The 22,992-nt window shown below is 38.6% G+C and overlaps 1 protein-coding gene across 2 annotated transcripts; it reads left to right on the forward strand.

Annotated features, from left to right (window-relative positions):
- LOC310734830 (zinc finger protein 385D-like) lies at positions 1–22,795 on the forward strand. 2 transcript variants are annotated; one of them, XM_083557257.1, is made up of 10 exons: positions 1–241; positions 12,920–13,120; positions 14,688–14,759; positions 16,305–16,423; positions 16,554–16,664; positions 18,647–18,800; positions 18,895–19,173; positions 20,068–20,255; positions 21,151–21,228; positions 22,074–22,795. In XM_083557257.1, the coding sequence occupies exons 1-10, from the start codon at positions 199–201 to the stop codon at positions 22,302–22,304; spliced, it is 1,476 nt and encodes a 491-aa protein (XP_083413383.1). In that variant the 5' UTR covers positions 1–198; the 3' UTR covers positions 22,305–22,795. The 2 variants fall into 2 exon arrangements, with proteins under 2 accessions (XP_083413383.1, XP_083413384.1); XM_083557258.1 differs by lacking the exon at positions 14,688–14,759 and having other exon boundaries at positions 5–241.
- The last annotated feature ends 197 nt before the right edge of the window (positions 22,796–22,992 follow it).

Consider the following 22,992-nt stretch of genomic DNA (forward strand, 5'->3'; position numbering starts at 1 on the left):
CGCACGGCAGGACACACTGGGGGAACGCGCGCGCGTGTGCGAGCTCGGTGACGTGAACGCGAGACCCAGCTGCAGGAGGGAATCCCAGAGAGCGCGCGAGCTCATTTCTACAGAATCACCGGTCGGGACAGGACGGACTCACGGCAACACACACGTGCACGCACGCGGGTCTGAATGGTGTACGGTTAAATCGTCTAAATGTCCCGTCCGGATGAGAAAACGGAGCGCTCGAGCCAAACAGGTAAGAGAACCCCTGTATTTCACACCTGTAACATCAGCATGCGAATTTTCGGAATATAACCGATTCGAAAACTGCTCTGTATCTCCCTGCATTTGGTTAAATACTGAACATGAAAATGAACTTTCTTGAAATAAAAACGTTTAATTATTTCAACTGATTTTTTTATATTAATTTTAGAGGCCGAAAATGTCACAATTAAGGTTTAAATGCATTAATATATAATAATAATATTTTTGAGTGTTGGAGTTTGCTGGAGAATGTACCTCTAAATTCTGCATTAAATTTCACATCAATTAGAGCAATTAGATCTAAATCATTGCCCTGATTGAATTTTATAGGGAAATTATTAGTAATTAAAATGTATTTAATGTCTACAGAGGGTTTGTATTAATGCACCTGTTCTAATGCGTGATCATTTCCATAGAAAGTGCTACAAAGTTCTTGTATTGCAGAAAGTCCACATTAAGCTTTGAAAAATGCAACTCAAAATACTTAAAATACTGCAATGCTATTAACAGAATGTGCAGACTTCATCCAGCTAGTGTACATTTTAATAGACAAACGACACGTGACCTTTGGCTGTAGGGCCAAACTTTGGACCCAACCAAAGTCTTTGCACTTAACAATCCCTCAACCGCATGTATTCAATTAAACTGTGTTCTCTAAAACTATCGATTATTTGATTAATTTTATATTCTAGCGTATATCCATCAATTCAACCATCCAACTACTGAGATGTTGTAGTTCTGTGTTATGTACTTATGTACTGATTGAGTCACTGGCCATGGTGCTGAACCATTACTCCAGGTTAGTGGTACCAGTAAGAAAGACCCAGCATTACAGTTCTGGGGTGCGAGGGCATATTTTACCCAATGGCATAGAGGCATTACAGGGGAATAACACATGGTGTTAAAACAAGTGGTGACTCAGAGGATTGTGCCCTTTATAACCCCAAGTTGAAACTCGGCATAGTCTGTAAAGAGCAACAAAAGGCAATATAGTAAGTGTCTCGGTTTTAGTTTTGTTTATTTAAAAGCAGTTTCCACAAACTCTACATTCCAAGAAATGGTTCTCTGTGGGTGAGAGTAAAGGCGTTCTTTCCAGTGTTAGGGTTGTGCTTGGAGTAGAGGTGAAACTCAGTGGAGATCAGCCAGTGGAGGTCAGCACAGAATCAAAGGGTCAAATTACTTTGTGGGTAATTGGGCCTTCTTTTTTTCCCCCAACTGTTTAAAGGCCCTATCATCGGTCCACCATTTAGCATTCCATCCTTTAAGTAGAACTGCAGGTGGACTCACCTGTTTCTGATCACGCTGTACCTTTGAGACATCGTCTTTACTCTTGCAGTAGGAGAACAGCTTCTTTCCAAGCTTCTTTGGATACACTCAGCTGTCCTAAATGCCTGTGGACACTTGAATAAAGAGAAACACGGCTAACATATGTCATATGTCTCTCACCCTCAATGTTTTATGTATCCCTGGCACCTACTCTTTAAGAATTTGGCTTCAGTGTGCAAGATTAACTGCCAGAGATACTCAAGCCTATCTGAGAATGGTGGATCTTTACAGGTTGGATACAAAGTATGTACGCTGAGGGAAAGAGCGCCCACAGTAGCAGCTGACCCCTTGAATGCATTTTGTATGGCTATGTTTAAATATCTACCTTCCATTAACATTTGGAGACCGAACACACGCTCATTTTCCTCGCTGTTGTTTTCCTGAACCAGGAAAGTTTGATAGGCACCCCTCAAGCCCAGGTCCAAGTAGGCTTTAATGTTATCTGCTGTTATATGGGTGCCATGCTTTGCATGGGCTTGCATTGGCCAACCACAGGTCTTGTGCTTTTTCCCGCACAGTGTTTTAGGTTGTCCTCCATGACAGGCTGCCAGCTCTTGAGCGACCTGCTGTTGTTGAACGAAGGCATCTAACAGATGCCTTCTGTTGGCATAAACACAGAAATACACAATCTCTCATTACCTACTTTTTTTAGCCATGGCTTCCAGTTTGGTCTTCATGCTGCCTGCTTTCTCTACAGTGAGTCCTTGGGTAACATTACACAAACACAACACACACAACAGATCGCAGTCCGCCACAATTCTGACAATTAGCAATGACAACTATCTGACTAGTCAACATCTAATTATACTCTATTTGTCAATACACTAGTATTTCAGTCTAATCAACCGTCTGGTATATTTTAACCTAGTCATTTTTTGTTTTATTGAAAAACCCAGCTAACTCTTTGTCTATTTTCTTTGCCTATCAAGTATTAAAGCACATTACAGCAATTTATCTGACACACACACACACACGCACGCACGCACGCACGCACACACACACACACACACACACACACACACACACACACACACACACACACACACACACACACACACACACACACATCCTCCCCCTCAAAGTACTGTGCAAAACTATCAATTACACCAGTCACACACAGGATTACAGCCAATTACATGCAAATCCACTCTGGAGAAAGCTGATGGCGTGAGACTGAGGCAGAAGTGTATAAATGTAGTTTGGGGGGGGGGGGGGTGTCAGATGTCAGAAGGTTAAGATGTGTTGCCATGGTTACAGATGGCTTTCAAGTGAAATGAAAATTGGCTAAGTTTAAAGAGAGATAACTCTGGGTTTATATCTTTGGTGCACCGGAATTGTTATACAGGGCATTCAATGTAAACGTAAATATGTCATGTGACTTGTGAAAAGTAATGTATAATAATATAAAATGTGTGGACTTGACGGTTATTGTCCAGCTGTCGCTAATCATCAGCTAATAAATGACTGTGCAGATGCTTTTTCCAAATATATAGAAGAACACCGAGATTGAAACACAAGAGCAGATGGATGACAAATACATTGAGGAAAAAAACACAAGAAAAAATGGAGGAAAGTATTAGTATGAATTTATTAATTGAGGGGTAGCGAGAAAAAAAATATACTGTGGGGTAAAATTCCAAATTATTCAATTATTCTACCAAAAGTCATTTACCTAAACATTTTGTGTGACTTCTTCATATTATCTTTCCTTTTCCAACAGACATAACTTTATGATAAATGCTTACGTATGTACCAAAAACAATACAAGAACAGTGCGGCTTTCGACAATGTTTTTGTTCATCACGTACTGATGGATGACTGAGATTCCCAGGACTGCAGTGAAGAGACTGATTACGTATAATTGGAATGAGGCTTTAAGTCATCGCTGGTTCACCGAACACATGAAATAAAATTGAGGTTGATTGTTTTAAAGAAAATCAATCTTATTCATGTTGTGTTGTCGCACTTTAACTTCCGAGGACATGAACTGAAATCAATGTGTGTTTTCTGACATCCACCACAATCATCACAGAATCGGGTTGAAAATGTTTCCTTACCAACATCAAGGAGTAAAATCCTGATTTACATACAGTGACATCTTCTGTGCTGCATATGTGGTAAATTAGACTTGTTTTAGGATTAAAATGCTGGTAAGATCTCAGTAAAACACAGCTGCACAACTCGTTTTCAACCTTCTTCTTCCTCTACTCCACGGATCTCTCTATCCTCTTTCTCTACTCCACTGATCCCTCCATCCTCTTCCTCTGCTCCACTGATCCCTCCATCCTCTTTCTCTACTCCTCTGATCCCTCCATCCTCTTCCTCTGCTCCACTGATCCCTCCATCCTCTTTATCTACTCCACTGATCCCTCCATCCTCTTGCTCTACTCCACTAAACCCTCAATCCGCTTCCTCCACTCAATTGATCCCTTTATCCTCTTCATCTACTCCACTAATCGCTCCATCCTCTTTATCTACTCCACTGATCCCTCCATCCGCTTCCTCTACTCCTGATTCCTCCACCCTCTTCCTCTACTCCACTGATCCCTCCATTCACTTCCTCTACTCCTCTGATCTCCCAATCCTCTACCATTTCTCCTCTGATCCTCCCATCCTTTTTCTCTTTTTTTATTTATTTATTTGCACAAATATAAACAATATACAATATGCAAGAATACAATCCAAATATTGTGCAAGGAGAGGCAAAAAACCCAAAGGGCTTATTTTAAGCCTCCACCTAAACAGCAACAACAAAAATAAACTAAAAATAAAATTAAAAAGAAGAAAATAAACAAAATAATAATAATATACTTCAAAAACTATATAGAGTACATAAAGTTAATTAAAAAATCAATAAACAAAAGCATAATTACAAAGCAGCAATAAAATAATTCTTTATACATCTTTTATAACTTTTTAAAAAAGAACATTTTTCTTTCTGTTTAAATGAGAGAAATTATTCCATAATTTAATACCCCTAAACCGTATAGAGTATTGACCTCTACAAGTAAGAATTTTTGGGAAATGAAAATCTGCACATTGACGAGTTAAGTAACTGTGAACCTGTGAATTTACTTTAAAATACCCTGTAAATTGCTCTGGAATGTTACCTTCACCCGAGTATATTTTATAAATAAAAACACAAATTTGAGAAATGTTGATATCATAAACAGTAAGAATCTGAAATGTTTTAAATAGACTCATCCTCTACTCATCTGACCTCTTTATCTTCTACCACTGCTTCTCTGATCCCTCATAGAGTAAGGACAATCTTCAAAAGACTTTTCTGGTTCTCACAGTGAAATAGTGCCCCAGCAACTGAATCACTAGCAGTTTTCAAGCGACATCAAAAGCCCTACTTTAATACATTAATTAGAATTACTCCTATTAAAATTGCTAATATATATATATATTTTAAGATTATTAGTCCAAATGAACTATTATCAGAAACTATTTAGTGTTGAAGACTTTAAAGCACATTTATAAGTATTTCTGGATAATGGAGTCTGCCAAATCCTGTAGATGTACATTCTTAAAGATTCGGTGTTTATGTGGATGAAGAACCTCTAACGATAGACCTGCAATAAAATATTACCATGTTCTGCTCAGATCATCAGTTGACCTGATCTGGAAATCAGCTCTCGATAAGGACTTGAGGTAATGAGGATTTAGTTTAGTTTCCTGTCCATTTTATTCGCGTTTCCTCATTGCCATTACTGTATCTGTTGCTGTACTGTACTGTTACTTCTTGAGTCTCAAACCACCAATCAAAAAAGCACATTCAGAAAGCCGTATGGAAAAATACACACTATTTTTACAGAGTGATGCTTCCGAGCATTTCCATGAACACGGTTCGCAGAATTCTTAACCACTCACACACACACACACACACACACACACACAGGAGCACACTTTGAAGTGAGTGATGAGGTGATGTACCAGATGGCTTGTCATTTAGAGTTTAGCTGCTTAGCCTTTCAAGGACACACAAACAGATAGTTTGCTCTCAGTCCATCGCAGTTGTTGCTTCAGAGAACACGGTATACACCCATACGATGTGGTAAAGCCCAATGAAAACACATTTAGTATAAATAGTGACAGTGTGTTGCATTCTCTTCATGGCTGCTTTTCACACATCCTCAGGTATAGATGCCAAATGAGGTGTAGATGCCACTCAGGCTCTGGAAAACAGTTCTAAAACAACAGCCACACTGCGGGGTTACGGCTGATTTATGAATGTACTATAAATCAGTGGTAAATCCCAGGTCTGCATAGACTATCAAGTTGGGTGATTTCTATGTCAGGAATTGTTGTGCATATAGCATTAAACCAACAAGTAAATAAAATGATATATTACTATATTTGTTTTAGTGTATCTTAAATTTAATATTTTTAATATAGTCTCTTATCCATCTGTTATTGCTCAAGTGCCCAGCAGGGGCAGTATTGGATTTTGATGAAGGAAATGAACGAATCTTTTGAGTCATTTAGTTCATTTGATGAGAAATAATATATAATGTTACATTTTCAATAAGCAGATCACCAACACGTCTACATACACCAACTCTGGCTATAGTTCCAATAATATATATTTGTGTGTATATATATATATATATATATATATATATATATATATATATATATATATATATATATATATATAAAATCTGTATATATATATATATATATATATATATATATATATATATATATATATATATATATATATATATATATATATATCTGTATAACGACTCTTTGTGACGACTCGTTCTTCTGAGTCACATTAAAGACTCGTCCAAAAAGAATGAATCGTTCATGAACTAATCAGGGCTCCATTGTTATACAAGAATTCACTAAGTATCTTTACTTCTATTTAAAAATAAACTAAATGCAGTGTGGCTACAACAATACGATAATGCTTACACTTGCTGGTTTAAAGTGTGATTCAAGTTTGGGTTCTTGTAAAGTGATTACAGTTTATTTAAGGCTTCGGTGGTTTAAAGCTGGAAGTTAAAGATCCAAAGGTTTAGGGTTCAAGCCTTGGCACTGTCATGTGTTAAAAGCAAGTCTCCTAATGCTTTAGGAGTGCTAGCCTTAGCTTCACAGGGCTATAATGTGTATCTGACAAGTAAAAAAACTTTCCTAGATTAGCTAGCTAAATAACACGGCTCTTTAGATAGTTTTCACAGACATTTCTGCCTTTTTTTGTATTGTAATCAAATATTCTGCAGCATATTCTGGTCGGCCATAGCGTTTATATAACTGACAGCTTAGGAGAATAGCAAAGATTATCTTGTTACACTGGCACTTGTAAATTGTGAGATTGTGAGAAAATTCTTCTCGAAAACAGACTAGAAAACTGTGTTAGAGGGTCTTTTGTGTTTTTCCTACTCTGCAGTGGTGTATGGTGGTTAATGTAAGGTCAGTCGGTGAAGTGTTGACAGGGTCATGAGCACTCAAGGGTCTTTGAGTAGGAGTAAAAAGCTCTTCCGTCTGGTCTGATCCTACAGAAGAGCTCTTAAAGCATAAACTGCTGATAAAGTTGACGTTGGCGCTGAATGACAGCTTCATAGGTGGGTCCAAGAGCCTATGCTGGCCCCTGTACACTATAACAGTGCAAGCTGTGGAAGCCTGGTCTAATAAATCACTTTGGCTCCTGGCATTTATTTGGATGTTACGTTGATGTCACCTTCCTAAACACTGTTGTAGACAGCAGTTCATAGCATCATTATTCTCAGTATCAGTATCAGGATAACGCTTAGTGCAAATCCACATTGGAACACATTATTCAGGAATGTTTTGAGGAACAAGACTGTTGGACAAATAAGTTCGATCCATGGAGGCTCCACATCACAACTTACAGGACTTTAAGGATTTGATGCTAATATCTTGGTGTCAAATACCAGCATTCCAGCCGTTACAGGAACTACGCAATATTAGACGGCGGATTTAATGATATGGCTCATTGGTGTATGACCATGGTAGCATCCAAAAATACCAAATAATATGACAATTATATTAGTGGTGGACAGTAAGGAAGTAAATGTACGTCGTTTAGTAGTTTTTTCACGTATCTGTACTTTACTGAAGTATTTCCATTTGGGGAGACTTTTATTATAACCACTACATTTCAAACTCAAATATTGTTTGAGCGGATAAAAACTGGTCAATCATTTTAAATTTGTGGCACCAACATACTGTAGAGTTCAGCAGCACTTCAACAGCAAGCAGAACATTTAGAGAGGAATAAATGATGGAATAAATTTCAGTCTTCAATTTGTCACAACACCTTGGTTGAAAATAACTTTTGGGCTCATGATAATTGTAATAGAAATCAATTAATGTTTGACTCATTAATATCATTCTATTAATAGATCAGTGCTGAGAGTCACAGAGTTTTTTTTACATAAACTGAGTCTTGTGATAAAAATGATAGGCATAATAAATCATAGTACTTTGGATACTTAAGTACATTTAAAGGCAAAAACATTTCTAATTTTATACCTGTGAAAGTTTAAAGGGACACTTTTACTGTTACTGGAATCATATTTTACTGAGTGAATCTCTACTTTAACGCAACTACATGCTGTGTGAACTTCCACCACTAAATAATATGCACTTCTGTATGACTTACATCTGTACCAACTGCAACACTAAACACCTCTCAGTATTAGCAGTACAGCAGTATCTCTGTAGCGTTTACCAAATATCATCTGATCATTCTTGATAAAGATAGTTTGCATCCTAAAATAGTGACCTTTCAGCTTGTCCACTCTACAAAAAGTAGATTACTCTCAGTCCTGTCAGAGTGAGACACATTATCAGTCCTGTCAGTGTGAGACACTTTATCAGTCCTGTCAGAGTGAGACACATGATCAGTCCTGTCAGAGTGAGACACTTTATCAGTCCTGTCAGAGTAAGACACATTATCAGTCCTGTCAGTGTGAGACACTTTATCAGTCCTGTCGGAGTGAGACGCTTTATCAGTCCTGTCGGAGTGAGACACAATATGAGTCTGTCTGACAGTTTATCAATCCTGTTGGAGTGAGACACAATATGAGTCCTGTCAGAGTGAGACACATTATCAGTCCTGTCAGTGTGAGACACTTTATCAGTCCTGTCTGAGTGAGACACTTTATCACTCCTGTCAGTGTGAGACACTTTATTAGTCTTGTCAGAGTGAGACACTTTATCAGTCCTGTCAGAGTGAGATACTTTATCAGTCCTGTCAGAGTGAGACACTTTATCAGTCTTGTCAAAGTGAGACACTTTATCAGTCTTGTCAGAGTAAGATCCTTTATCAGTCCTGTCAGAGTGAGACACTTTATCAGTCTTGTCAGAGTGAGATCCTTTATCAGTCCTGTCAGAGTGAGACACTTTATCAGTCCTGTCAGAGTGAGACACTTATCAGTCCTGTCAGAGTGAGACACTTTATCAGTCTTGTCAAAGTGAGACACTTTATCAGTCTTGTCAGAGTGAGATCCTTTATCAGTCCTGTCAGAGTAAGACACTTTATCAGTCCTGTCAAAGTGAGACACTTTATCAGTCCTGTCAGAGTGAGACACTTTATCAGTCCTGTCAGAGTGAGACACTTTATCAGCCCTGTGTATCTCATTTCGCTCGTAGCACTTAATCCTGACAGTGCAGACGAGAGTTCAGCACCTAGTTCTGTGGTGGTATTTTAACTAGAACATGTGTGGATTTTACACACACACACACACACACACACACACACACACACACACACACACACACACACACACACACACACACACACACACACCACACACACAGACTGCTATTTTTAGGATGCATTGGTGTCTGAAATTCTTAGAACACCAGCAGGAAGTGGGTCTGTTTTTAGCAGTTATCAAACAATATTGCATGCGTTTAAAGAAACTCCTGGGAAAAAGTTCTCAAGGGTTCTTTTAATTGTTGATAAGTTCTAGATTTTCTGGAAGATTGAACATGGCACTGTTTGATTCTTTGTGATTCCCGTTTAAGTCTCCACTTTGGAGATTCTTCGGAAACTTTTCGCAATCTGCGCCTGAAGTTGCATTACGGCACAAGTGGTGGCATTAAATACGTCAAGATGAGCAGCTGTGACTTTCACATGTATGCATCCATCTTTTATGTGGTGTGTGTGTGTGTGTGTGTGTGTGTGTGTGTGTGTGTGTGTGTGTGTGTTGAGTGGGATATTCTGAACTGTATTGGCTGGAATAGATCAGTCAACACATGTTGACAGAGACACACACACACACACACACACACACACACACACACACACACACACACACACACTAAGGGTTTATTAGTGAGTGACCTTTGTCAAATACACATAAAGGACCTGTGTGTTGGATTTGGGCAATGGGGACATCCCTCACACACACACACACACACACACACACACACACACACACACACACACACACACACACACACACACACACACACACACACACACATATACACACACACTATGAATCTAACTGACTTACAAGTGAAACCCTTCTTCACTTTAAAGGCAATGATTATAAAATTAATATCGACATACCTTAATAAGGTTTGATCCTGATCTGCTCAGGATCTTCCACTCCAGCAGATCTTCATGGAGATGGATTTGTGAACAGGTTCAGGTCTCCTAGTTCAAGTGAAAAAAAATAAATAAATTCCATGCCACAGCATCCAAAGACGTCCGAAACAATTGTGTGCCTCAAAATTTGTGGTAAAAGTTTAGAAAAGATCAATGTGTGCATGTGTGGAAAAGTCGGGGGACCTAATTCTTATGGCCACTGTTTAATACATTATACGCTTCTACAAAAGACACCATAAGTTCTTGGACATCATGAGTTCTCTTCAGGTTTAAATAAAGGTCCTAAATAGACAGTTATTATTGCGTGGAGAGGTGATGCAGGTAATCACAGTTCTGAGAAGGACATTATGAAGTCTGACACCAAGTCCATTACCATGTCAAGTCCCCCAAAACCTTTCACCGCTAATGTACAAGCAGAACATTGCGGTTTGATTAGGTTGCCAGAAAAGGAAAAGAGCAGGCAGAACTGTACTTAGTGTTGGAGATCATCTAACAATAAAATACATAATATTCAATTAAAAATATAATTTTGTGAACTTTCAGCCCTGCAAGATCTGCATTAAACTAAATAATAAAGTAAAACGGAACCATGTTGTTGAAACAACAGCTTAGCATGGATGCAGTAGAACATGTAGACTCACAGAGGGCTGAAAAATGACCTGTCCTTCATGCCCTGCATCATACATGAGTTCCAAACTGCCTTCTGAACAACAGAAATTATGCATCAGGTGTCTCATGAATTGCGGTTTCATGGCCTAGCAGGTGCACAAGTTTAGTGTGGGCTGGAGTGATGTAAGGTTACTTCACTGAAGCTCTGGAAGTGTAAACATGTTCTCTGCATTTAATTATTGAGAGTCTGATGAATCTGGGTTTGATGGATATCAGGAGCTTTAATTAGAATGCACGACTGTGCATAGACAAATTATGGGGTTGCCTAGTGCGCACCAGTAGGGGTCGCCAGTGAGCAATTTTGCAATGATTATTAAATGGTTATAACCTTCTATATCAGGGGTGGGCGAATAATTTTTACAAGGGGCCACATGAGGAACCTGAATTGTGTCAGAGGGCCACACGAACGATAATATTTTAGGGATGCACCGAAATGAAAATTCTTGGCCGAAACCAAAAACCAAAAATGAGGAAACCAAGGCCAAAACCGAAACACCAAAAGAAAAGATTGTCAATTTTTAGAACCATTGCATTTATGGCTATAAATAAGTACTAACCTCACTAAAATCAATGCATTGCAATTCAAAGAATAAATCAATTACAAAAGTATTTTATTTATTATAAATTATTGTTATTTATTTGTTACCATTCATAGTATTGACAGACAGGCAGCGGTCAGTTATTATTAGCAACGGTCTGTTAAATGAAAATAATTGACTGCCGAACGTTTGGAAGCCCATTCAAGTGAATGGAAGGTTCTAATCTACAGCATTAAGAAAAACCGTGTAATAAATAATATTATATTATAATTATTATTATTTTCGGGATCCACGGGGAATGTTTCAAAGATCAACCCGTCGATCCACTGGAGATCACTGATCCACTGGAGACCACTGATCTAAAGCAATAAATTCCATCATTTTTTGTGTTATGCCTTTTGCCTTGGCACCATCACTGGAAAACTTTCCTGCCTTTTCAAAAACGTCCACTACAGACTCATGCGCATGCTCGGATTGACTACTTTTCTTCGCCGCGTTCTTCTCATATTTAGAAGGCAATCGGGATGTTTGGATTTCAGGTGATAAATTAAACCCGACTTGGAGAAACTATTTGCAGATACACCCCCTCTTGAAATTTTAGCATTGCATGTTTTGCAAATCGCTCTCTGCACACCGCAGACATGTTGCTCTTATCCAGATAACCGCGTGCTGCTGCGCTTTTTATTGCGTCATTATAATTGTATTTCTGCCGTGTTGTTTCGGTGATTTAGGCATTTCGGCCGAAAATTTTCGGTGGCCGAATTTTCGGTGCATCCCTGTAATTTATGATTGGCCTCACGCGGGCCGGACAGTACCGTACAAAGGGCCGGATGTGGCCCGCGGGCCGTAGTTTGCCTAGGTCTGTTCTATATGGAAGGTTGCAAATGATTTGTATGGTGGGAGGGCGGAGCCATGTTCAATAGGAATCTTAGCTAGGGTGCCAAAAAGGGTAACAACTGACCTGATGGTGGCAATTTTTAGGATTTGGACACCTTATTTCCAGTGAAGGCTAATATTACAGCATATAAAGACATTTTAGACATTTGCATTACCTTCAGGAATGACCTGCATTGCCTATCCTGTATCCTAATCTCATATTGCTCACTGTATTATTTGGGTCGATTCACCTTCGTGCTATTTTCCAAGATTTTATGTCTGCTCAGAAATCCTGGCGCCAACATCTATGTCGAGTATCTCACGTAAGGTGCATTCCCTGCTACGCTGATTTCTAAGAAAACAGCTGCTCATTTGGCTGTGTTGAGTGACACCACCTGTGCTGTGATGTCATCACACGATTACATAGACTGATGTCAGGAGCAGAACTTCAATCACCAATAGCAGTAAACCATGCCAGGAAAAAAAAAACAGTAAGTGAATGCCTTCGTGGTAAGACTTCGATGGAATAAATATCGACCCGGATGAGGCCTAGGATTTTGGTCCGTAGAGATTTGATCATCTTATAAGCCCCTTTCATGTTTAAACTCTTATGGACTCTTGTGAACACATCAACGTTTCACCCTAAACCTTTTGACATTCTTAGGTATGAGGGGTCTGCTGGACTTCGATATGTCGGAGGTGAAACGGAAGCGGAAGCGGCGAACGCTAACGATGTGCGAAGTGTGCAATATCCAGCTGAACTCCAGCACTCAGGCTCAGATCCACTACAACGGCAAAACTCACCAACGGCGACTACGGCAAGCCAACCGGGCCAAAACCGGCGCAGGAGCCCGAAAAATCACAGGTGAAAAAAAGAACTAAAATCCTGGTTTTTGCGTTGCTGCTTTATATTTCAGGTGAATAAGAAGCACTGAGATACAAATTCCAAATCATCCATACTACCATCTTTGTTTCTCTATGCATCATCAATTTATTCATTAATCCATCATTCATACTTCATTGAGGAACATCGGTCAATAGTTCACACATAGAACATAAAGTGCAGACGGAAAGATGTTAATTACTACCTTTTAGTTGCGAAATAGTCAATTATATAATGTAAAAGTGTGTGTTTTCGTGTATTCCCGTGTGTACTGCACTGTTTGAGACTTTTCCTGTAGTTTTGCTCTAATGGCTCAAATCTGTCCGTATGGAAAATTTTTATTTTTTAAAGTAATAGAATAATGTCTGCCTCTGTAATGAGTGTGTTAGTGTGTCGAGTGTGTCCTGTCAAACAACAGCCCGTTTGATTATGCTAATGTGATTATGCACCTCTGTGACCTCACTGAGCTTCTCACTGTACATGAAAGCATTTTGCATATCATTTGCATAATATGCAAATATTTATAATGTGGCTTTTCAAAGTCTTTTTAACTGTTTGACATGATCATACACATAACATTTTTTAGAAGCGTAAGCATATATGAATTACGTTAGCACACCCACACACACACACACACACACACAACACAAACATAAAATGGACTTAGCCACAGGTTTTCATTGAACATGGTGGTGTTTGGAGCCAGTGAGGAAATGGAATGTTTTTGTCGCTTTTTGTTCACACAACTGAATGGCCTCAGTGTGTTAAAATAGACATCCATGGGCTTTTGAAAGCTTTAGTAGTGGCGTTTTATTTTCACCCCGCACCGTACAGGACAGTCTCCATTACTGCATAGTGCAGCTGCTCTGGCACGTGTCCAAAACCAATCCCATTTATTCAGGGGAAACAATCCGAAAAAAAAAAACAGGCATCGGATTTGCCATCGGATCCGCAGGCTGGTTCGCTCGCAGCTTACATAGAATTCATTCTATTTTACGTGTATTCGTTGTGGTTCACCTGTGCTGCCAGCTGGCAGCGTAACACACCTAAAGGAAATCACTGTCTGCCTCTTCCACATACATGAGGCCACAGATGCTCACAACTGGCTAGTGTTGAATGACAGGATGAGAGAATGTTTGCCCAGCCCACCCAGTGTGACTTTTTCCATCTGTCATTCAATCTTTCTTTTCATCCATCTCTTTTTTCTATTCTTTTAGTTTTATACGTCCATCCATCTATATATATATAAAATATATCCATAAATCCCCAACCAACCCTCATTCATCCAACCACCCATCCATCTACAGTTTTGAGGCACACTCATGTTCCTTCTGCCACAAACTGGGTAAAACACATTTCCTTGGACAGTCAATGAACAGAAGGAAGCCCAAATGGGACATTTTTGTCAGGAGAGATGATGTGATCAGACTCCCTCAACCCCCCACAGTCACACATGGAGGTGGCAGTTTAATGGTTTTGGAAAGGTTGGAAAGGTTCTGGAAAGTGAAAGAAATCCTAAACCAACATGTCTCCCATTTCATACTTCCAGCTCACACCATGCAATTCCGTCTGGACTGCGGCTCACTGGAACCGACTTCACCGTACAACAAGACGATGAAGCGTAAGTTCGAGTTCTATTATAGACAGACATCTTGGGTGATATCGCTCATGGAAAGACCTGCCCAGTCACGGCACCTAAATCCTACTGATCTGCTCTGGGATGAACTGGATCATAAAGAAACCTACAACTTCTGATGAACACCTTCAGAGAGTTTTACAAAATATTTCAGCTGAATGTTTGTAGAAACCTATTGTCCGAATGCTGAGAGTGTGTAAAACTGTTTTCATGCTCAGGGAGAATTTTTTCAATGAAAATCAAGTGGAAAATCTGGACATTTATAGATTTGTTTGGTCAAAGGGAATCTTGATACTGTTATATTACCGAGTTTGTTAGAGAGAACCTGAAGGCACATGCACGTGTCTTTCAAACACCATAAAAAGCCTCACACTTTTCAGTTGCACTGTATCATGCCATACTTGTAGTGGCTTGCATTAAACTGCAGCCACGTCGGCTGAGGGAGGAGGGTGTATTTGAGGCTACTCTATAATTTTAAACTTTTTCGTAAAAAACTAAAACAAATTTTAAAGCAAAATTGTCAGGAAAAGGCAATTGCAATGCAAACCCCCCCCTGCTGGTTACTTGCATAATTTCCTGCTAAAATCTGCCAGGGCAGCTACAGTTCATCCTTTCTACCACAAGGGGGAACAGCAAGACTGAGACTATGGGGAAAAAAAACCTTGAAAAGTCAATTTATTTATTTACTTCTACTCATCCATCCATTCATTTGTCTATCCAGACATCTTTTACATCTATGTATTCATCCATATGTTTCTTCCATCCATCCATCCATCCATCCATCCATCCATCCATCCATCCATCAAATCATTTCATCTTTACATCCATGCAACTATTTTTCCAACTATTTATGCGTCATATTTTTGCATCATTCCTTCAATCCACCATTCTGTTCATTTATCAGTTTATTTATTATTTCATCTAGTATGCATCTCTTTCCAAACACTTTCATCCATCCATGTATGTGTCTTTTCGGCTAGGCATGAATGCAGCTATCTTTTGCTTCCATTCATCATTCTATTTGATCTAATCCATCCATTATTTTCATCCATCCATCCATCCATCCATCCATCCATCCATCCATCCATCCATCCATCCATCCATCCAGTGTAATGTAAGTTGTTGATCATATGGCAGCTTTTTGCTGTAACCTTGTTTATGAGACACTAATCACTGTAGGATGTTAATTATGTTCTTCTATCATGCTGTACACCTGTCCAGAAGCATTCATTATTCTCCTCCACTCATCTGTTCATCACCCACTCGTCTCTTCAAGTTCCTCCTTTCATTTGTTGCCTGTCTGTAGATCTTTCAGTGACGTGCATAAATGAAACATCGAGGAGCTAATGTGAAAGAGAAGGAAAAGAGCAATTAGAGACAGACAGAGAGAGATAGAGCGAGAGAGAAAGAAGGAGAGAGAAATGTGGTAGAGTTGAATTAAAGATATAGAATTAAATCCAATGTGAAGAAAATATATTCAAAATCATGAGACTTTTCTGATGTCAAAATCACTGTTTCCTGTCTCTACAGGAAGTCCAGTCCAGGGTGGTGCTTTGTTGACATCACTTCCTGTTCAGGACCTTAAGCACTTTCTGCCTCTGAGAGCAAACATCTCATCACCCCTGAACCTCTTCTCCAACTTCGGCCTGGTATGTGTGAGAAAATTTTTTAGATGGCAGTGAGAAGCCTTGCAGCTTTAGTGCGGTAGTTCTAAAGCTATGCTCTCTCTATCCATGTGTGTGTGTGTGTGTGTGTGTGTGTGTGTGTGTGTTTGTGAAGATGGACCCTGTCCAGAAGGCAGTCAACAGCCACACATTCAGTATCGCACAATCGCTAAAGAAGAAACAAATCATCACCTGCAACATCTGTCACCTGCGGTTCAACTCGACCGTGAGATGAATACACACACAGACACGTGTTTTTTTTTATTTTTTATATTTAAGTATTTGAGTATGAGTATGTGAATTGAGCGAAATAACAGATGAGGCACCGTTAACAAAACTAAATGTCCCCATAAGGCAAGAAAAACTTACTACAACACCACAAAATAGTAACCAGATCCAAGTACCAGAGGACACTGAGGTTCACGGCGAAAAGTATTTGACATTTACTTTCGGAAATGATCCCCAGCTAATTGAACATCAGAGTCCTCAGAATCCTAGAATAAGTGGCATTAAGTGGCAGCAGGTGCAGTTCAGCAGGCGTGAAGGAGAAACCAAGAGGTGTTCAACGTCACCTTGGTTACTTCCTCCGCCCTCTGCTGGTGTTTGGAGAGCGACAGCAGGGTGTCGGTTTGTACCCAACAAGGGGTTTGAACTGAGAAGAACCCGAAGAAGTCTGTGTATTACTGTTTAGAAGAAGGTGCTTTATTTATCTACGTTTCCACATGATCACCTTTAAAAAATACCCTTGCACAGCAATACAACTCTCCCAGTTCTCTTCTGGAATGTGTTCTGGAAGTCTTCTTTTGTCAAGCACCTTCTGCTCTTCCTAAGGCTACGTCTACAAGAATCCGGATCAAGTTCAAAAACTGTGTTTTTTAACTAAAAACGCTTCGCGTCCACACTGTCGTTTATAACCGTTTCCCAAAAGTCGCTCATTCGTGATTAAACGCCTGAAAACATGTCCGCCTGCCATTTGTTTACTTTCCGGCTTTTAGAAACGTCGCTGCAATTATTCAAAAATGATTTCACCTGTGTTTTCACACCCGGTCCACACTGCAAATGTATCCGTTTTGGAAGGCGTTTTCAACCAGGGGTCTCCAATCTTTTCCAGAAAGGGTCGGTGTGGGTACAGGTTTTTATTCCAACCAAGCAAGTCCACACCAAATTGTACCTGTTCAAATCTAATGATCTTCATTTACAATGACTATCAGGTGTGACTATTGATTGGTTGGAATGAAAACCTGCACCCACACTGGCCCTTTCTGGAAAAAATTGGAGACCCCTGTTCTAGACTGAACATCAATTACCAGATGAAATCCGGGTTGTGGATTGGAAAACATGTTAGACTTCCAATCAGACAGTCATAGGTTCAAATCCCAGAACCACCACCATGCTGACACAGCTGGGCCCTTAACCTTCAATTGCTCAGCTGTATAACTGAGATAAGTCCCATGGGATAGAGCTGGCTGGTATTAAGGTGCATGTTATTTGATACACATTTAGAATACATGTGGTTTGTGGTTAAGTATTAAAAGATCTCCAGGTTTTTGCAACCTTGATCCTGCTGATTTCCAGAAAACAGGAAGTTCTTGTAAACCACTTTGTATCACTTAGTGTGAACGCATGAGATTTGATTTCATTATTTCTATGGGATTGTTTTTGACAACTTCCCAGTGATTAGGCAGGATGTGTGGTGTTCTCTCCCTGTCATTAGCCAGGTAAAGATAGAGAAGGACCAATTAAGAAACAGTTAGCGTGACTGGCTTTTGCGGTGTTATGACAATCACAGAGTGTTTAAACGAGAGATTAAAATTGTGAGAGATTAAAATCGTCAGAGATTAAAGCTGATTCGATCCACCGGAATCCAGTACGACCTTGAAGTTCAGCTCGGTCTGATTTCTTTCTCCCTCTAGTGGACGTGTGATATATTACATACTCTCTTTAGTTCTTTTTCTCCTTTGTCTTTCTGTATTTCCTCATGCAAAAATATTCACACACACTTGAGTTTTTTCATGCTCTCCTGGTAAATAACCTCCTAATGATATGATTATTAATACAGCTAATTCACATTATGCTCCACATGCACTAGTTGCAGTTTTGGGAATGAAAACGCTTTTTGTTTCGTTTCCTTGTTGCAAATGAAAAAAGTGTCACTCGAGTTTCTAACACTTTTTTAGCCGTAATGTTTTTTTTTGTGGTCGTCGTCAGATCCAGGCAGAGGCGCACTACAAAGGGCACAAGCACGCACAGAAACTTAAAGCCATAGACAAGCTGAAGAGCAAACAACGGATTCTGGAAAAGTCTGTGTGCAGGGAAAGAGGGAGAAAAAAGCCAGAGGATGAAAGTGTGTCAGAGAGAACAGGTTTGCATGTGTCTGTGAAAAAAAAAAAAAACTAGCATGAAATTAGCAATGACATCCATCATACAATCTGGCTTTATCCTTTGTCCTTCCACAGAACCATCACAGGCGTCAACGCCAGAAGATGTAGGAACTGATGGTATCTCAGTCACGTTAAGTCCTGTTTCAATCACATCTTCTTCAAAAAAGCTGTGTGAGAGCAAGCGCCTCTCCGAATCCCCTGCTCCCGTTCTTCCATTAGACCCGAGACTCACGTGTGACCTTAAACCCGTAGCGAAGGGAAACGGGAGCTGGAGGAACTGCAGCCGGAGTCTTCAGTGTCCCATCTGCAAAGTGACCGTTAACTCCGGCTCGCAGCTCGAGGACCATTATAAAGGTTCTGTAGACTGCAGTCTCACCGCTAATCACACTTTAAACAAATTAAGTACAAACCCTAGCTAATACAAACTAGCAGCGCAACCAGGTCAAAACCTTCCAGCTTTGTGTTTTAATTAAAAAGAACCAGTCTTTCTGTTAAATACCAACTAACAAATTACATAAAAATTGCTTTAAAGTTTTATATAAACTAGTTAGCATTTAAAACCTAGCTTGAAAATCGAGTAAAATCAAGTAAAACTCACTGACAGTCGAAATTTGCGTGGAAATAAATTGCTGTGCAAGTAAAAACAACAATAAACAACACAATTATCCATAAAAAACTAGCTTGGAAATGAGTAAAATATAATATAAAACATAAAATAATAGTGTAATAGTATTGCGAAATGAGTTATTGATTAAAACTAGTAATCAAATTTAGGAACCGTAGCTTCGAAATTTGGGTAAAATAATTTGTCAATGTTGATAAAAGTATAAATAAAAAACCGATTAGTTTAAATACTAGCAATGAAGTAGAAAAACTGATTATTGGTTAAAAAAAATTGCTATCAGATTTGGTTTGATCAAATTTAAATTAAAGTTTAATAATGATAATAATTTCGTTTTAAAAATCTGGGGAAAAAAATGCTATCAAATTTAGTAAAAAAAAAGATTCAAGTCAAAAATTAACATTTGAATGAAACTTTGGTGCTAAATAATTATAATATGAATAAAAAAAACAGTTTGTAAAATCTGCTATTCAAATTTCAGAAATTTAAATTGCGTGTAAACATATATATAAAAAAACACTTTATTGCATGTCGCTGTTTATTTTACACATTTCTTCGTGTGAAAAATGTTCCTGACGTTGTGAGGATGCGACTCTCGGCTCTGACTGACGCTGTGATGGTTGTAGGTTTTAAGCACAGACTGATGTTGAGGCGTCGCTGCACTCTGCCATTGAAAAAATGGGCCAGAAAAGTGGATGCATCTGGTGCTATACCCCGCCCTAAAAATCTGTCCCTCAACGCTGCCCCCTCTGACCAATCACATCATTGCAACGTATGCGACGTAGACGTCAACTCAGAAGCTCAGCTCCAACAAGTTAGTGCTTTATTTTATTATTAAACTAAACTGAAACGTATTTATAAAAAAAACACTAATCACATTTCCTTGTGTATACGCCGTCCGGCCAAAACTATTGCAACACTTGAATTTTCCACCCATATTTGGAGCAAAACTGTTAGCAAAATCTAGTAGAACATCTTCCAAGAAGAGTGGAGCTCAATATCACAGCAAAATCCCAGCACCACCAAGATGCCACTGCTGGGCCCTTGAGCAAGGCCCTTAGGCTAAAACTGCTCAGTTTATCAATGAGATAATTGTAAGAGAGTTCTGAATAAATGTGTAATGCAGAATTTAAGTGGAATTAGTAACGCGAATTATTAGTTTTTAATAAAAAACTAATTATTACTAATTAATTAAAAACTAATTTTTAGGTCTATTATTTCATTAAACGAGAGCTCTACTGAACAATAGATTTCTCAATTAAAAATTAGGTATAATTTTGAGTAAAAGAATTTCAATTCTTGATCAGATAAATGGATTATAAATCAATGATTGTTATTATGCAAAATAGTTTCATATTTAGTTATTGATTTTTGTAGAAGCTGACAATCATTGACAAACAGCCCGAGAATTTAGTGAAAGAAATTTAGTAAAATAATTTGCTTTATTGTTGAATTGAATCAAGTTTGGCTTTGTCGTATTCCTGACCGGGTTTTCCTGAGGATAAATAAATAAATGAATAAATTATAAGAATGAAATATACTTTTAGAATATGATGTGTACAAAAATGTTTAAAGAAATTGGGAAATTGATCTATTTTGTACATTTCACGACAAAATTCAGTATGTGATCATTAACAACTGGACTCTTACAGTAGAAAGCTGTAAAATTACTATTGAATTACAAATTTTACTCATTTTTTACTTTTTAGCACATAAGCAGCCGGAGACACAGAGGCCGAGCAACTGGGAAATCGCAGGAAATAAAGTTAAACAACTCAGTGTTCACGGTGAAAATCTATCACACACACACACACACACACACACACACACACACACACACACACACACACACACACACACACACACACACACACACACACGTCCGTCTTACTAACCTTCTGACGACCTTCTCTTGACAAAATTACTATTCATTAATTTACTTTTTAAATGCATTTATATTTTACCCTGAACCTCATGAATTAAAAGAAAACATATTTTATGGTTTTTAAATAAATAATTACACAAATTCAAACAACAAGAAAATACTTTTGTAAAACAAAACTACTAGAGATTTTTCTTTTGATTACAGGGGATACGTTTTGGATAATGAATTTAATTTTATATATTTTTTTTCAATATTTTTTTTATTTATACAAATAAAAATCGTGGAAATCTGTTGGACTAAGTTGCCCTGAGGGGCGGGGTTTACAAAAGGGGTGGGGCTAAACAGAATAGACAGTGTAACATTGAAAAGATTTTATTGCCGAAATGTAAAAAATATTTTAAAATGTATATAATTTTGTTGGTGTGAAATATTCAAAGAAAACGTGCCATTTCAAGAGAACATTAAAGAAATCTGAAGAACTAAAATTTCTATATAATTTTTTTATTTGAGATTCTATAGAATAAATAATAAGGAATATTTGGAGAGTTTTACAAATCTGTTATTACACAGAATTTAATGCAGTTTATTATTATCATCACTTATTATTATTATTATTATTATTATTATTATTATTATTATTATTATTATTATTATTATTATTAGTAATAGTAGTATTTACTGTACTGTAGATTTATGTTATTTAATATTTTGTGTGTGTGTGTGTGTGTGTGTGTATTTCATATTCAGACCAAGCTCACACTTCAGAAGGAACTCTCCAAAACGTTGACCTCCAGCTTACCAACCTCAGCCCTCACCCCTGCCTCCCTGTTTGCCATGCCAACTGGCCCTTTCTGTCTAAGCCACGCCCATCCACTACCTGCAATAATCCACACCCCTCTGTTTAACCCCACCCTCTTTAGACCTGCCCTCGGACCACTGAGGCCGACTCATGGTCCGATCGTCTTCTCTCCATACTGAAGAGACACGAATTTAAGCGGAAGCTGCTCAGGAAGAGAAAATTTCATATTTAGGTTTAATATTTACTTAAAAAAATACAAATAAAAACTGTGTAAGTTCTAGAAAAACTTCAAGCACTTAAAAAATACAATAAAATACAATAAATACAATAAATAAACTGACGCTGAAAAATATGTTTAATAAATAACAAATTAATAAACAACATACAATAAAATGAAGACACGTTATTATTCATTTAAGAAAAAAATTAAGGACTTTTGGAGTGTGTTTGTGGAGATTTGTGAGATTTCATTCAGCCACAAGGAGCTCTACAGCAGGAGATCTTTCACTCCAACGCATGGAAAGCAGATCTTCATGGAGTTTGCTTTGTGCACAGGGGCATTGTCCTGCTGGAACAGGTTTGGATCTCCTAGTTCACAAAAGGGAAAATTTTATGCACCGCATTCAGAGAAAATTCTATACAATTACGTGGGAACAGTTTGGAGAAAAAGCAGATAGTATAGTTTCTTTCGGCTTCTCCCGTTAGGGGTCGCCACAGCGGATCCTCCGCACGTTTGATTTGGCACATGTTTTACGCTGGATGCCCTTCCTAACGCAACCCTCCCCAATTTATCCGGGCTTGGGACCGGCACTGAGAGTGGCTGGGGATGGTTCCCTGACCGGGAATCGAACCCGGGTCGCAGCGGTG

Source organism: Silurus aristotelis, assembly GCF_946808225.1.
Source record: "Silurus aristotelis genome assembly, chromosome: 12".
Classification (NCBI taxonomy): domain Eukaryota; kingdom Metazoa; phylum Chordata; class Actinopteri; order Siluriformes; family Siluridae; genus Silurus; species Silurus aristotelis.